Source organism: Microcebus murinus, chromosome 8, assembly GCF_040939455.1.
Source record: "Microcebus murinus isolate Inina chromosome 8, M.murinus_Inina_mat1.0, whole genome shotgun sequence".
NCBI lineage: Eukaryota > Metazoa > Chordata > Mammalia > Primates > Cheirogaleidae > Microcebus > Microcebus murinus.
The window spans coordinates 106708776-106725637 of record NC_134111.1 but is presented as its reverse complement, the minus strand read 5'-3'; the positions used below and the strand labels follow the sequence as shown (position 1 = coordinate 106725637).

Here is a 16862-nt window from a genome sequence, read left to right as displayed (position 1 = left end):
GGAGGGGGGAGGGCAGCAGGCCTGTCACTGATCTGCAGGGTGGAGACGCTGCCCGCAGCGCCCCGGCTGCCCCCAGCCCACCCCCGCGGGTCTCCTCCTTCCTCGCACACTGCCTGCAGCCGGGAGCCCAGGCCTTCCGGCCAGTTCCGGCATTGCTCGCCTCCCGGCCAAGCACCTGTTGCTAAGAAACACAAGGACGTCAGGGTCCCCGTGGGTGGCACAGGCCCCAGGAGCGACGCGCACCCGGCTGCCTGGTGCAGTCTGCGCGGTGGCAGGGTGGGCATGGCGGGCGTGTGCCCAGGGCTGCCCCCCCACCCCCGCCTCCTCTCCGGCTGGGTGCTCCCGCCCCTCTGAGCAGGTCGACTCCTGAGTGGGGGTTGCTGGGCTGCCACGGGGACTGCTCCCCTGGGGAAGGAGCTGCGGTGACTCCGTGGGACGTTGGGGCAGCTGCCCGCCCTGGACTGGGAGCGGGGCTGGCCGCAGGCGCACCCGGCTCTCCAGCCAGCGGGCACCAGGCCCTGCCTGCAGGGCGGGGCTGCCCTGGCTGGCGCGGGAGGAAACACAGAGGCCGCTCTGGTGGCTGGTGGCATTTCCGACTTGGATGAAACCAGGGAAGAGCGGACACATCCTGGGGAGCCTCTCGGGGAGGCGACTTCCAGCTGAAAGGGTGAGGGTGTCTGCAGTCAGGGGCTGCTCTGAGCAGGGCAGGGTGGGCCTGGGGGCAGCCAGGGCCCCTCCCGCCGCCAAGGACCCAAGGACCCGGGAAACAGCCCAGGGGCTCTGCAGACGTCAGATGCAAAGGGCGTTGCCGGCTCCCTGCTTTGACTTCTCTGCCAAAAACACAACAATAAAGCCCCTGAGGCATTTTGTAAACTTGTTTTGAAAAACGTAGGCATGTTTTTTAATTCCCAGCAGCCTGCTGGGTAATGAGGCTCCTCCCACAGGCACAGCCGGGCAGCGTCCTGGGTAGCGGGTGGGTGGGGCCTCGGGGCTGACAGGGAGGTTCCCGTGGAGCCACTCTGTGCCCAGCCCCGGAGGGGGGCGGGCTCCCCCAGGCTCAGCACCCCGTGCAATGCTGGGCTGGGCTCAGGGGACCACGCTGGTGGCTGCAGGAGCCACGGAGCAGTCGCTGTGTGCAAGGGAGAGTTCTAGCTCCTGTGAGGGCTTCGTTCGGTGCTGCTCTGATTGGGAGACAGCCAGGGAGACTTCCTGGAGGAGGCGGCATCTGAGCTGCATTGAGCTCTCAGATGAGGGGGCGGGGTGGTGGAGGAGGGGACTCCCTGGAGGGCAGGGAAACAAGAGCGTGATGGACGCCCGGTCCTCCCGCCCTGTGTCTGGAGAGGCCCCCTGGCTGGTGAGGTCCAGGCCTTCCTTGTGGCGTCCCCCCTCCGACAGTGGCCACTGCTGGGGCGTCTGCACCTGCCGTGCCCCCTCCCGTGCCCCCTCCCCCCACCTCCATGTGTGGACGGCAGCTCCTGCCACCCGTCCTGGCAGAACCACTTCTCTGCCCAGGGGCCCCCGACATGCCTGTCCTGCGGGCAGGGCGTGTCCACACTCCCTCCACGCCTGTCACCAGCCTGGGCGCTGCGTCCCGGCCTCTCCTGAGACCTCGCCGTGCTCAGCCTGTCCCCACGCCCACACCGTGGATGGGGCGGCCTCCGCCCAGCCTCCCTGTGTGCCTGCAGCTGCCTCCCACGTCACTGTCACCTGCAGCCACCTGTCAGAGCTGCAACCTCCAGACGCGAGCCCCGCATGTTCCTGCTCCCCACATCCGAGCCCCTGATCCTGCCAAACCTGCTCACAGGGACCGCGGCCACTCCTCCAGGACCCCAGCCGCCCCCACGCCTGCCTCCCACCAGCCTCCAAGGCCACCTGTGCCTGCCCCTCTCCCCACCCCACCACCGTCCAGAGCAGATGCAGGAAACGTTTGCTGGAGGATGGGTCGAGGCCTGAGAGGCCGCAGCTGACCCTCACCAGGGCCCCGGACAAGCTCAGAGGGCAGCGTGGTCGCAGACTGCCCGCCGTGTGGCGGGTTTGAGTCAGAGGCCTGGACGGGGTCCCGTTCTCACTCCCTGGACCGAGACCAGCCTGCAGAGCCCAGAGGCCACTTCCGCAGGGGCCGAGTCCACGGGCCAGGGAGCTGGGCAGTGGCTGCACACAGCAGGTGTTTAATAACGGAGACCTGGCTGGCTGGAGGAAGGGCTTGCCTTGCTCTGCAGAGAACCAGTTTATGGGAGTGGAGGCTCCGAGGCCGGGACCTGTAGGGGAGGAAGGGCCGGAGCCAGGCGGGGCCGCCAGCTGCCTGGGTGCAGACGTGTGTGTGTGCGGGCCGGGCCGGGCTCCTCTGGCCGCCACGTCCTAGCTCTGCCAGTGCCCCACCCCCACACCAACCGCACCACGCCTGCCGGGCCGGGAAGCCCACGGGGCAGAAGGGGCACTGGCTGGTGGCGGGGGCGTCGTGGGAGCAGCTTGTCACGGCCACCCCTTTACTGCAAACGGGAGCAGAGGGAGACTCCAGACCGCAGCGTAGGTGAGGGGTGCCCAGGGTCCCCCGTGGGGAGGACGGCAGGCAAGCGCAGGCCGCGGGAATGCTGCTCAGGCGCGTCCCTGAACAGGCACCACATCCGCCCCTCTGTGCGGGCTGCACTGGGGTGCCCACGGCCGCACGGGCTGTCGGAGCTGGGGTGACCACTCCAGCCGTGCTCGGGCCGGGCTGGGCCCCTTCCCACAGGACAGCAGTGGGTCCAAGTGCAGCAGGGGACGGAACCTTGGACACAGCAAGGCCACTTGGAGGGATTCATCGCAAGGATGGTGGTGGTGCAGGGCAGGCGCGCATCATTAATTCAGGGGAGCCGCTGAAACCACCCACATTGTCAGCAACGACGAGCAACTGGTTAAAACAATTACAGTGTAGCCACAGGGTGGAATATTACGTTGCCATTAAAAAGCATGTTTTCACAGTGAATTTGAGGCACGGGAAAATGCTCATGGTACAACACTGAAAGAGATATGTAAACGAGAAACCTGTGTGAGATGCAAGCCCATCTTTGTTTCATAAAACTCAAAATACACTTGAAAACAGATAAGGAAGAAATTCACCAAAATGTGAAAAGTACTCATTTTTGGAAGATGGAATTATGGATTTATCATCCTAATGATGAGAAGATGAACAATAAATATTTACCGAGTGGCTCCTAGGAGCATGCACTTTTCTGGAAGCTTGGAAGGCACAGTGGACAAAACAGGGAAACATGAGTTTAATACTAAAAATAAAAGGCGTTGCTGCTATTGTGTCTCTACTCCACGACTCAGAGAAAGGGCTCGGTCCGGTTTTGGAATGAAAACTTGAACGAATGCACCAGGTCTCCACTCAGTGGCTGGGAAGACAGGAGTCGTCCAATGACATGGGAGAAAGAACAGGAGAGGAAACATTTGAAGGCGGCTGAGATTTTTTTCAAATTTCATGAAAACTATACACAACTATACACAACTATACACAAATCATAAGTCTTAAGAACCTCAAGCAGAAGAAATAGTTTTTAAAAACCCACAACAGTACACCTAATAATCAAATTTCTGAAAAGCAGTGATAAAAAGAAAGTCTCAAAGGCAATCAGGGAGAGGTGACTAAGATGAGAATGACAGCAGACCTCTCCCTGGGAGCTATGCCAGTCAGAAGACAATGGAGTCGCGTCTTCAACAAACTGTGGGGAGGGGGGTACAAAAAATAAACAAAGACTCAAAGTCCAGAATTCTACACCTACCCAGAAGAAATAGTTTTCAAAAATGAAGGTAAATTTAAAAATTTTTCCAATGAAAACCAGCTGTCATCACTCACACCCAGCAGGTCTACACTACAGGAGATATTAAAGGAATTGGTTCCAGCAGAGGGAAAACGACATGTAACGGAAATCCGGATCTACACAGCGGCATGAAGAAGACTGGAAATGGTAAATATATAAGACTTTCCAATTTTTAATCTCTTTAAATGATAATTAACTGTTTAAAGCAAAAATATTCACAGTATATCATTGGGCTTACAACACATGTACAGTAACATGTATGACAGCAACAGCATGAAGGCCAGAGGGGGAAAGAGAGAGATGGTTGGAAGGTTATTGCGCTGTACTTGGAAGAGCGTATTATTGGAAGGTAGACTACTTGGTTAAAAACGTATTTTAAACCTGGAATAATCACTAAAAATGAACAAAGAGGTAACAGTCAATATACCAATATATCTCCAATGTGGAGATAACATGAAATCATTAAGAAAATCCAAAAGGAGGAAATACAGAGAACAGACGTAACAAACAGGGAGGTGACAGGTAAAACCCAGCCACACTGATATTCACACTAAATGTAAATGGTCTAACACGCCAATTAAAAAGAGATTTGTCAGACTGCATGAAAAAACAAGATCAATGCTACATTGTTATTATTATTATTTTTTGTTGCATTTATCAGAAGGAGAATCAAGGCCAGTCACCAAGACTGGGTGAGAGCTTCGATAGAGATCTCTAAGGGGCTCCAACAAGAAGCCAGAAAGTTCTACCTGTGCTGGGCCCACGCCCTGCATGTCACCCTTCCCCTGGGCCTCCCTGGGGAGGCAGTGGGGGGGCTGTTTACCTTGTGTTGGTGCTGGAGGCAGAGGCCGTTCTCACCCCCAGCCCATCCTCACCCCAGGATCCCGCCTTCCATGCACACCTCCACCTTTCCCCACCTCACAAGAGTGCTGGCCCTGTCCCGCCCGGGGGCTCCCACCCCTGCCACACGACCACGGTCCAGCAGCCCAACACGACCATGCCAGTGCCACATGGCTGACCTCAGCCACGGCCCGCCCTGCTGGGGGAGGTGGGACCCCGCCCGGCGTGGGAAACACGGGTGCCGTGTGCTGGTGGCCACCAAGGTGAGCCTACCACATGCGTGTGGGGCAGGAGGACACACCGGCTGTGGCTCACAGGTTTGTCCGTGTGCATCCTCTGGCCTCGGCAGTGGGGGACAGAGAGAGTCTCGCCCCCAGGTGCACCTGCCGCTGCAGCCAGTCAGCTGTCACCCCGCTAGGGTTTGCTGAGGCCGCCACCAGCATGGTGGCACGAGGACGGACGTGGCCTTGCCCAGCACAGTGAAGCGAGAAAACAAACGAGCAACTGCGGTGAGGCCGGAGCTGACGGGACACAGGGCGGCAGGTGCAGAAGGCAGGGGTGGGCGTCTCGGAGTACAGGGAGGGTCTCTGCGAGGGGAGACCCACCGGTGTTCTCCACAGCCCCCTGGGCCGCTCTGAGCACAGAGGAGGGGGGAACAGAGGCATCCAGGCGGGTGGGGACGGGGCCTGTGCCAGGGAGGTGGCCGGTGGGAAAGGCAGAGCTGCCAGTGACGTGCAGCACGAGGGTGCGGGAGGCGGCTCCCAGGCCCAGGGGACATTCGCAGAGACGGGCTGCACCTGGGGGACAGGGGCTTCGGCTTCTGGGGGGAAGCAGGGACTCCCTCTCACCTCCTGTGCCGGCCCAGACCACTCCCCCTGCACGGTCCCCAGCCCTTTACCGGGAGCGCTGGTCAAATTCCCTCGTGGCGGGAGGCTGCAGCACTCCGCCCTGCCGGCAGCATCATCTTAGTTTGTGTTTAGAACCTCGGCAACAAAGCGCAGCCTCAGCGCTTCCCAGAGCCTCACGACTTCCCATGCACAGCGGCCAGGACAGGAGAAAGGAGCAAGAGGACGGTCCCTCCAGAAAGGGGGCCGCCCCATGCCGTCCTGCCATGAGCCATTTCTGACTCCTACTTCCCACCTGTGCCTGTGGACAGTGCCACGCCTGCGCTCGGCCATGCAGCAGGCCCACGCCGGGCCACGCCCCGGAGCCCCGCAGGGAGGCCCCTGGGCTCGGCGCAGGCCGGCGCCAGGACCCGCAGACTCCGTGGAGCTGGAGGAGGCCAGAGCTGGAAGCCAGAGCAGTGTCCTCGTCCTGGCGGGCACTCGCTCACCCTTGTTTCTGTCTGGCTTTGATTTTTTTTTTTTTGGGGGGGGGACAGAGTCTCTCTCTGTTGCCCAGGCTAGAGTGAGTGCCGTGGCATCAGCCTAGCTCACAGCAACCTCAAACTCCTGGGCTCAAGCGATCCTCCTGCCTCAGCCTCCCAAGTAGCTGGGACTACAGGCATGCGCCACCATGCCCGGCTAATTTTTTCTATATATATTAGTTGGCCAATTAACTTCTTTCTATTTATAGTAGAGACGGGGTCTCGCTCTTGCTCAGGCTGGTCTCGAACTCCTGACCTTGAGCAATCCGCCTGCCTCGGCCTCCCAGAGTGCTAGGATTACAGGCGTGAGCCACCGCACCCGGCCCGTCTGGCTTTGATTCTAACCACTTCCTTTTCCGTCCCCGGCCACGGAGCCCTCAGAGTCATTCCAGGCAAGGTGTCCTGGGCTTGGCTCCCTCCAGAGTTCCATTTCCTTCTCTCCGGAGCAAACAGAAAGGCGGAGTGCCCTGCACGCACGGCGTCCACCTCAGCGAGCGCTCTTCAAACAGTGTCTTTGTCTCGGGAAGAAGCTCTTATGGAGATACATGCTTCGTTAGCAGCCAGAAGTTTCGTTTCTGATAAAACCACTTGTTTTCCCAGCGGATCTTGGCACTTTAGAACCCTTTCTCCCTGTCGTTTTGGCAAGGGTAGGCGTCTCGGGGGAGGCTGCTACAGGGTCAACTGCTCTAATAACGTTTTCACCTGTGACTTAGGGGGGGCAAGCGGAGCCCGGCCAGATGCTCGGGGGACATTCTGGCAGCTGCGCTAGGACAGTGCCAGCAGGCGTCCCCCACCCCCGAGAGACACAGGCAGACAAGCCGCCCTGCCCTGCCGCACGGACGTCGGGAGTCAGTGCGGCCCCCGTCCAAGTCCCGGCCCAGAGGGGCGTCCAGCCGGGTGGCACTGACAGACACGCCCCGCCCGCCCTGTCACCTCACCCCACCCCAGGGGGCACGCCGTCCTGAAGGCCTGGGGAGGTGCAGCCCCGGGCTGTGGAGTGGGGACTGTGGCCAGCGTGGACGGTGCCGGCTGTGGGGTGTGTGGGGCGGGTCGGGAAGGCCCTGGTGGTGGAGGTCACGTGGACAGTGGTGGGTAGGGGTGATGACAGCCGTGCAAGTGTGGATGGTGCCGGGCGTGGGGGCTGGAGGAAGGGGGGGGGGTTGGCAGGGCAGGTGGTGCTGACGGTGGAGGTGACATTGTGATGGGGGGGCTGATGGCAGGGGGCGGGTATGGTGAGGCTGTGGCCGGTGCTGGTGGTGGGACTGGAGGCGCCTGCACACCAGCCTGGCCCAGCAGTTTTGCACACACGACTTGGGGTGACGCGGAAGGGGGGGGGACCAGGGCCGAGCGCAGCCGCCAACGCACAGCGGATGTTCCGCCAAGTTGTGAGGGGCCCAGCGGTGACAGGCCCAGAGTCGCACTGAGGGTCGTGCAGAGGGACTGGCACTCAGCTCAGGTCAGGTCAGGTCACTCTGCCCAAGCTGCTCCTGCAGTCCCGAGTGAAGCGCCCCAGAAGCTCCCCCTGGGAGTGGTTTGGGGGTCTGAGCCCCAGCGGCCAGCCCCGGACCCAGGTGGGGGAGGGAGGGAAAGGCTCAGGGGAGGACAGGCCCGTTGGGCGTCCGCGCTACCCCCAGCTGCCAGCCCTGCCCGGCGGGCGTCTGCAACCGAACAGGTCCTGCCCCGAGAGCCTGGGCAGGGTTCACAGCCTCCGGGCCCTGGGCCTGCCTGCTGTCAGCCGGGGCAGCGCTGGGAGGAAGGGCTGCGACCTCACGGGCCAGCCACCCCTCTCGGAAGCACGTGCGCGCTGCCGTACGTGCACCGACCCGGACCGGGCAGGGGCCCCCCCGCAGTGCGCCCGGCGGGTCTGCAAGGCCGGGCCGCGCTCCGCTCGCCGCCGCCCAGGTGCCGGCTGCGCGCCCCGCCCCGCCGCGCCTCTCCGCGCCGCTGTCCGGCCGCCCCGCGGGGAGGAAGCGCTGTCCTCACTCCACCCCGGCCGCCTCGGTGCCAAGCGGCCGGCCGCACGCCGCGGGCGCGGTACTCACGTAGAGCGCGGAGTGCCGGGCGCCGAAGAACGGGAAGGGCACGGAGAGCGGCCGCAGCCCCGAGCCGCCGTCGTCCTGCTTCGGGGTGGCGGCGTCGCCGCGCTCCGGGCCGAACGGGTAGAAGTCGGCGAGGGCCACCGCGCCGCGCGCCCCGCGCGCCCCCAGCCCCAGGGCCGCGGCCACCAGCAGCGCCCAGGCGGCGCCGCGCGGCATCGCGGGGTCGGGTCGCGGCGGGACGGAGCGACCGGCAGGCCAGGCGCAGAGCGCGAGCCGCACCCCCGCCCCGGCCGCGCCGCGCTGTCCGGAGTCCGCGTCCCGGGCTCGGCCGAGGAAGGCGCCGGGCGGGACCGCGTTCGGGGCCGTCCCCGCCCCCGGGGCCGCGGCTTAAATAGCCCCTCGGCCGGGGCGGGGCCGGGGCGGGGCCATGCAAATAAGCGCCCCTTAAAGCGCCAAGCCCCGCGGGAGCCCGGCCGCGTGCCCGGCGCCCTGGCGCTGCCCGGCCCGGGGCTGGCGGGGGGAGCGCTTCGCGGGCGCGCGCCCGGGGCGGGGCCGTCCTCGCCTCCGCGGGTCCCGCCTGGGCCGGCCCGGGAGGCGCCACCGGGGCGCGCGGGGCGGTTCTGGGACGAACCCGTCCCCCGAGGCCTGCGGCAGGCGCTGGGCCGGCGGAGCGCGGGCGAGGGGCGGGTCGCGGCGCTGACAGCCGTCTGTCGGGCCAGCCTGGCCGAGCAGCGCCCGGACGAGCCTTTCTGCAAGTGCCGGCGGCCGGTCCCGGGAGTTCATGTGACCCAAGGCATTAGACAAAGTGTTTCCACCCCCACGGTGACAGCGGGACATTCCTGGGGGGTTCGGGGACCCTAGGGACCGTCACAGCAAGAAAATTCCTGGGCAGCGTCCTGGGGAAAGCGCCAGCCCGGCCCGGGGAAGCGCACAGATGACCCCGGGCCTGGCGGAAGGGCCCGGGACCCCGAGTGCCCGCAGCTCGGACTCAGTGTCCCCATTCTGAGGCCTCTCAGTCCCTCTCCAGCCTCTTGGGCCGCTCGCCTCGGCGCTGCTAAGGGTCTGTCCGTCCTCGGCGGCGAGTCTGGTCCGCCCCTTGTCCGCAGGACCGGACCCCGAGGCTGTCACCCCGCCTGCGCCGGGCACTAGTCCGGCTGGGCCCGTGAGCGCAAGCCTGGCCTGGGCCCCGGAGGCAAGACAAGCGGAAAGGCGGGACAGTGAGGCAGTGACCGCAGCTGCCCCGAGGCTCGGGCGCTTTCAGGTTCGGCTTTGTGCTTTTCTGTTTTCTACCGCGTCTGCCGCGAGCGGGCAGGGTCGCAGGAGAGGACGCACTTCGTGTTATGTGTGAGAAGCAGCGGACGGTTCTCCGCGGAGCGTGACCGCGGGGCTCCCGGGCCTCAGCGCCCTGTGCGTGGCGTTCGCGCCCCGACGGCCACAGCCCTTCGCGCGTGGCGCCAGGCCAGCCCGGAATCCCAGGGGGTGCCCGCCGACGGGCGTCGCCGGCCTGGCGCGCCCCTGAGAGCGAGCGCCCCTCGCGTCCGCGCCGCGTCCCGCCTGGGGACACGCCCTGCTTGGGGACCGCCTCGCCGAGGCCCCAGGACGGCAGCCCCGCCCGGAAACGAGGCTCAGAGCGGCCAGGGCGGGGGTCCTCGGAGGGAAAAGTCCAGATGTGTCGCCGCGGGGTCCCGGCAGCAAGGACCTGGGGAGCATGCCACACGCACGCGCACCCGTACACACACACACACACACACACACACACACGCCACATGCACGCGCACCCGTCCACACACACACGCCACATGCACGCTCACCCATCCACACACACACACACACACACACACACGCCACATGCACGCGCACCCGTCCACACACACACACACGCCACATGCACGCGCACCCGTCCACACACACACACACACGCCACATGCACGCGCACCTGTCCACACACACATGCCACATGCACGCTCACCCGTACACACACACACACGCCACATGCACGCTCACCCGTCCACACACACACATGCCACATGCACGCTCACCCGTCCACACACACACACACGCCACATGCACGCTCACCTGTCCACACACACACACACGCCACATGCACGCTCACCCGTCCACACACACACAAATGCCACATGCACGCACACCTGTCCACACACACGGCACATGCACACACACAGGCCACATGCACACTCACACATGCACACACACGCCACATGCACGCACACCTGTCCACACACACGGCACATGCACACACACAGGCCACATGCACACTCACACATGCACACACACGCCACATGCACGTGCACCCGTCCACACACACACGCCACATGCATGCTCACCTCTCCACACACACACACTGGCTCACATGCTCACACTCATACACACATATTCACTCACACCCAGAGATATGCTCACACACTCACACTTGCACATGCTCATACATGCACTAACACACATGCTCACACACTCGTTCATACACGCCACATACACTCTCACCATCCACACACACACTCGCTCACAGACTCACAGTCATACACACCCACATTCACACATTTACTGACACCCACAGACACACATTCACACACGCACACTCTAACTTGCACATTCACACTTGTACATGCTCATACATGCACTCACACACATATGCTCACATACATGCTCACGAGTTCACACACGCCACATGCACTGTCACCCGTCCACACACACTCTGACACACACAGCCCCTCACACACGCTCACTTTTACACAGCCCTCGAATGTGCTCGCCCTCCTCGCACAGCCGGGCTCCCTCCCTCCCCCCACCCCGGGGCAGCGGCTGCTCCTGCGCCTGCGCAGCAAAGGCCGGGGGGCGGGGCCAGGCCTCCGTGGCAGCCTCCGCAGACCTGCCAGGAGGCCCGGACGTTGTGCTGGGAACCAGGAGGACACGCTTTCCATTTGTCGTTTTCCTATGAAAACCTGCCAGCCCTCTGCCCTCTGCCCTCTGCCCTCTGCCCTCGGCCGAGAGCTTCCTGGGGTGGAAGGACAGGTGGCGGCACCAGCCCCTGCAGTGGGACATCTCACCGCTTGGCCCCGCCTTCTGGCCCCCCAGGGCTGGCCCACCCCCTGCCCCACCCCCACTCGCATCCTCCCCTCGCGGCTACCCCTGCGTGGCCCTCGGAGCCTCGCTCAGGGTGTCACCGCCTAGTGGGCCTCGGAGCAGCCGTCCCCAGCGCTGCAAACCTTCTGCGCATGTGCCAGGGACGCTAGTCCGGGCCCATCTCCGGCCGGGTTTCGGTCCAGCTGGGGCCCTGCGGGGGCGGGGCTGCCCGGGGTCCAGCACACCTGCGGGACGGTGGTGCTCAGCAGGTGCACGAGCGTGTGGTGGCCGAGACGGGGTCCCGACCGGCTGGCGCGCAGTGCCAGCCCCTGGCTGTGCCGGGGAGGCCACGCTGCCCACGCCTTGCTGACCTGCCGTGGCCTGCGCTCCACCGGGCCTGGGAAACCGGGGCTAACACAGGCCCCCCTGCCACTGGGCATGACATTTCATAAAAAAAAAAAAAAAAAAAACCCACACACAAGTCCACAGGCAAAAAAAAGGGGGAGGAAAAAGCTCTATTCAGGTGCTAAAAATACGATCAGGAAATACTTTTCAGCAGTGTGTGTTCCAGGGTCCCCTCTGGACTCAAGGGCGCCTCTGTCTCTGCCACAGAAAACCCACATTTATCAAAGCCGTTCTATCAAGCAGGCTCACGTTCCGTGGCCGGGAAACCCGAGCCTCCCCGGCGGGCTGTGACATTTTAATTTAGGGGCCAAGTGTGCGTGAGATTTAGACGGGGGAGCCCCAGGAGCCGCCCTCAGGATGCCCCGGGACTTGGGGCTCCGTGCGGGGTGCGGTGGGGAGAGCCCCCACACACACACCTGCACCTGGGGGGCTGGGCCTGGCCGAGGGTCCACGCAGGGCAGGGGTGGGGGCTCCAGGCCCAGCTGCTGGTGGTCAGGGCCGGCTGGCTGCACCCCACTCCACGACTGTCTCTTTCCCTCCCAGGAGCGGCTGGTGGGGCGCAGGTTCCCCTAGAGCCAGGCAATGCGGGCCCAGGTAGACCACCACCTCCTCCAGGGCGAGGCTGGGAGGTCACCGGATCCGAGGGGCAGGTAAGGCCCTGCTCCTGGGCAGGCGACCCCAGCCCACCCCACCTGTCATCGCCCTGTGGGGCTGGCCCACCGGGCAGGTGGGGGCTTTGCAGCTCCTCCTCATCACACAGAGCCCACACATGGGGCGCCCATGACGGCCCTCTGCCATGGATCTGGGGGGGGTGTGAGTGCTTCTGGCCTCTGGTCGTGGATAGGACTCACCATGGCCCTCTGGGGCCGGGGTGACCCCACTTTACAGATGAGGAAACTGAGGCCCAGAGCGCCTGTCCAGGATGCAGGGCTGGTGCAGGGCAGAGCGGGACCCACGTCCGAAGCCGGCATGTCTCAGACTGAGGCTGGGACCCGCCGGGGGCCCCGAGTTGGGAGGGTGGGTGCAGCCTTGCTGACCTCTGAGCTCTGGGCCAGGGGTGGTGGGAAGCGGTCACCGTGGGGCTCGCAGGGTCCTTCCCCTCCTGACCCTAGGGAGGGCGCCCGGCCGGAGTCGGCCCCTTGGGTCCCCGCAGGCCCCAGGCCCCCAGCTCTCTCCTCCTCTGCCTCACTGCACATCAGGGGCCGGCTCAGCCCCTCCCCACGCCCTCTAGCTGCCAGGACCCCTCACTGGGCAGTCGGGGGGTGGGGGGCCGCCGAGGCCTGGGCGGGGGTCCTGGGGAGGGCTCCCCTCACCTGCAGACCAGGTGCCCAGCGGGAAGGTCCGTGGGGACGGAGGGAGGGCCGTCCACACCACGGCCTGGTTCTCAGCGACCGTTAGATTCTAAGACACAGAGGCCCACACGCTGCTGGAAGTGTTCAAGACAATGCCGGTTTATTTCCATTAGAAACCCCTCCCCCTTGTCCGAAATAGATGCTTTTTTGTCAAATAAGTGAAAACACTGTCTCCTATGCTGATCGAACTGTTTGTGAAAATAGAAAAGCTCGGAGAGCCCAGGGCTTGCAGGGAGCCTCGAAGGAGGGTGGGGGCTGCGCGTGAGCAGGGCTGCGAGCCAGCGGAAGGGCGTGCCCTGCCCCCCCCATGCCGGGCTCTGCAGGGATTTGAAGAGGAGGGCATGGACACAGCAGCCTCGGGGGGCACACGGGGCTCCCCCACTGGGAATCTCTAGCTCCCAGGAATCTCTAGCTCTCTCTCTAGTGCCTTCCCGTGGCCCCCACCCTCAGGCCCCTCTGCTGGGGTGTGGCATGGAGGGCCCCCCACGAGGAAACTGCAGGCTGGGGAGGGGGCAAGGGAAGGCCCTGTGTACTGAAGGCCAGGGGCCGGGTGCCACGTCCAGCCCCCTGGGGGTCTCCTTCCCGGCTGGCGGACACTGTCCAGCAGTGGGGTGAGCCCGCCTGCCATCTTCTGTGGGGTTCGCTGTTTGCCCCTAACAGGCACCTGTGCTGGCACCAGCTCCTCCTCTGTGACAGGTCACTGTGCTCCTCCCTCCGCCGGGGCTGGACTTCAGAATCCTTCTCAACACAGCTTCCAACAGAGTTAAGAGTGAAGCCCGTTTCCCACCTCTTTGTAGCCGCTGGTTTTGCGCCATCTAGGACGTATGGTAACTCCCTTACTAATTTAACTGGAAAACAAGGTCTCCCGGGACGGTCTATCCTCGGTCCTGGAGAGATTTGAAACAGCCAGGCAGATGGCTGTCACCTGGCTTACGGGGACTGGATGGGGTGGGCTCCCCAAGCTGGTGGCCCTTCCCGCCCGGGCCAGAGTCCTGGAGGCTGGGCAAGGGGCGCAGAGCAAACACGCAACAGGAGAGCCTGGGCAGGCCCACGATGGCCGCTCGGTCTCCGTGGCAACCAGGGCCGGTTCCCACGGGGCTCCCCCGGTGCTCACAGGCTGGAAAGTAAGTGGGGGGCTCCCATGTGCCCTCCCCTGCCTCTCGTGGCCCGTGAGTCACGGGGACTTGCATCTGAGTCACTTCCAGCCACCTGCCACCGCGACGGGCCGCGGTTCCTGGACACAGAGGTTCCGCAGCCCCTGGGCGTGGGGCGGCGGCCGCTGGCCTCACAGGACACTGTGTTTCTGGCTCCAGCGGTGGAAATGTTTTCCACGTGTTTTCCCATGTTTACAGAGCCGAGGGCACGCATGCAGCTGGGGAGGCTGGCCAGCTCAGCACGTCTGCAGGGAAGCCGAGCGCCAGGCTCGGGCGGGGCTGAGAGGAGGCCCGGACGCCCCCCCCCCAGGTCCACAACGGGGGGTGGGGGGATGGGGGCGTGGGGGGGGCTGTCGCAGAGGAGCGAGCCCAGCAGGTCCGGCGCCAGCTGCAGGCCGAGGCCCCCGGGGGTGGGAGGAGTCCCGCAGTCCGAGGGGTCAGCGTGTGCCCGCCCCCCCCCGGGGGCTCCAGGGTGCGGGCACACACCCTGCACCCTCTGCCAGCATCACGCCCACCCCACTGGCCCCTGATGGGCACTTGGTGCGGAGCACGGGCTGGTGTTCCCAGCAGTGGCTCCCGGCGGGCCGCACAGGGCTCACTGCCCGGCCTGGCCGTCCTGTGCCTGTGGCTGCCGCCGCTGCTCTTCCCGGTCCAGCTGCTCCCGCAGGGCGGCCACCTGGGGACAGGGCAGGGGCTCAGTGGGGCGGGCGGGCCTGGCCTGGGCCCCGCGGCACAGGGGCGTGGAGAGCTCCGTGGCAGGAAGGGCGGGAGGCCACAGCCCACGGTGCCTAGGGAGAGTCGCCAGGCAGAGGGACAGACGGACCAGCAGGCAGGGCGTGCAGTTCCTGCTCTTGCTGCCAACACCCGTCCTGGGGCCCTGGGCCCAGGGCCACCACACCCCACCGCAGACCGACCCCCTTCCATCCCGGCCACAAAAGCGCTCGGGATGCTGCGGAAATAAACGTCCCTCTGCTCGTAAGCTTAGCAGACGTGTTGGGGACGCTAACACGGGAACGATGCTGGTCCGTGACTCCCCCTCTCTGTGCCTCGGTTTCCTCCTCTGCAAACGAGGGTTTGCCCAGAGAGCGCCCAGACCCTGACAGCTGCGAGCTCCAGGCTCGGCCGGGGCAAGCTTGCTGTGCCCACCGTGTTCCCCCGCGTGTGCCGCTGCCCTGGCGATGGCTCTGAGTGGCAACCTCGTGCGTGGGGCGGCCTCTCGGCACCTCATGCCCTGCGACCCCGACGGGACCGTCCTCACCACCCCGCTTGCAGACGGGCACAGAGAGGGTGTGACACTGCCCAGCATGCACACCCCGCCTCCAAGCGAGGGTGACACGGGCCACACAGCCCTGTGCCCTTGGGGGGCAGAGGTGCAGGGGGGCCGGAGCCACGTGGCCCCCGGCCGGCAGCAGAGAGCGCCCCGTGGCCGGAGGGGTCCAGCAGAGCCCAGGCTGCCACCCGATCGGGTGCTGCTGCGGGTGCGAGTCCTCCCTTCCCTGTGCCCCCGGGGTGGGGGCCCGGCCCTACCTGCTCCTCCAGCACCTTTATTTGCCGCTGATGGGGCTGCTCGGGGGACTCCGGGGCCTGCAGGGCCTGCAGCCGAGCCGCACACGGACGCTCTGCCTCCCCGGCCGGGTCCTGCTGGTGCCGGGCAGGCGGCTCCCGCCCCGCCGTGTGGGCCTGGGCGAGAAGGTGCTGCTGTCTGCTCGCCCCAACGCACACAGCGCCGTGGGCGCCCCACCCCACCCTTGGGGCCGCTGTTCCCCCCGTTGGCTCCACTGCCCACGGCTGGGTGCCGGCGTCGGCCCAGGACTGGCCGGAAAACCTGGCGTTCAGTGCACGCAGTCAGCCCACAGGCCTGGAGTTCGAGCCACCTGCTCAGGGCTTCCACCCAGCTAGAGCCAAGCCAGAGCCTCCAGGGCTGAGGCCTGTCCCAGCAGCATCCTGCTTCCCCGTGACTAAGCCGGGGCCTGATTCCTGCCCCTCCCGCCCCCGCAGGTTCCCTGTCTGGGGACGACGGGTGTGCCCGGCCGTGCAAGGGGAGACCAAACCCTCGGAGGCCCCTTCCGTGGGTGTCAGGCCCTGGGCCTCGGGTGAGCCCCTCACAAGGGCCCTCGATGATCCCACCACTCCCACGGGGACTTCAGCATCTCAGGAAAGGCCAGAGCCCTGGAGAGAAACCAAGGGGGCCCGAGGAGCCCTGGGTCGGGGTTCCAGCTCTGCCTGGGTCCTCGATGTGGCCTGGGTAGAGCTCACTGCGGTCTGTGCTTTTTCCTTCCAGCTGCCATTCCCGTGTGTGTGTGCACACGCATGTGCACACATGCCTGAGACAAGGCACACTGGCCCACCCCTGCGGGACCCACACCACCCACGTCCACCCCAAGGCTGGGTGCACAGAGCTCCACGGGCCTGGCTGACCTGCAGCTGCTGGCTCTGCCCCAGGGCCTGTCCACCCCCTGGAGGAGGCTGTGCAGGGCTGGTCCAGCTGCTCCTTCTCAGCCCCCACCCTTGCCATGTGCCCCTCCCTGCTCAGCATCTCCTGCTCTGTCTGCAGAGAGCCTGGGGGCAGCACTTGTGGCCTCCTGGTGGGGGTGTGAGGTAAGGCCAGCCTTCCCTCTGGGGAATGTGGGGTGCCTCTCTCTGGGCAAGGCTCTGATCCCCCTGAGAGCTGAGGAGCTCAGGAAGGGCAGTGCCCTTTGCCACCTGGCACCTGCAGCCAGAGTGGGGAGGAGGAGTGTGGGGCCAAGTCCCCATCCTGCCACAGGCCAGCAGAGGTCCCCAGCGACAGTCTCCGTGGGGAACTCTGTATCTCCTGGTGGGGC

General features: G+C 64.9%; 2 protein-coding genes across 3 annotated transcripts in view; both read right to left on the bottom strand.

The window, feature by feature from the left end:
- Positions 1 to 8406, bottom strand: part of SNED1 (sushi, nidogen and EGF like domains 1) — a 67870-nt gene extending 59464 nt beyond the window's left edge. For both annotated transcript variants that reach the window (XM_020288078.2, XM_076006122.1), the window contains exon 1: positions 8052 to 8406. In XM_020288078.2, coding sequence (XP_020143667.2) covers positions 8052 to 8264 — 213 coding nt within the window. In that variant the 5' untranslated portion in view covers positions 8265 to 8406. The remainder of the gene's footprint in view (positions 1 to 8051) is intronic.
- Positions 8407 to 11233: 2827 nt separating this feature from the next.
- The window catches only part of CROCC2 (ciliary rootlet coiled-coil, rootletin family member 2), a 72607-nt gene continuing 66978 nt past the window's right edge, over positions 11234 to 16862 (bottom strand). The window contains 9 exon segments of the mRNA XM_076005403.1: positions 11234 to 11374; positions 11951 to 12103; positions 12783 to 12935; positions 14237 to 14536; positions 14648 to 14716; positions 15568 to 15735; positions 16450 to 16487; positions 16490 to 16516; positions 16519 to 16588. Coding sequence (XP_075861518.1) covers positions 11234 to 11374; positions 11951 to 12103; positions 12783 to 12935; positions 14237 to 14536; positions 14648 to 14716; positions 15568 to 15735; positions 16450 to 16487; positions 16490 to 16516; positions 16519 to 16588 — 1119 coding nt within the window.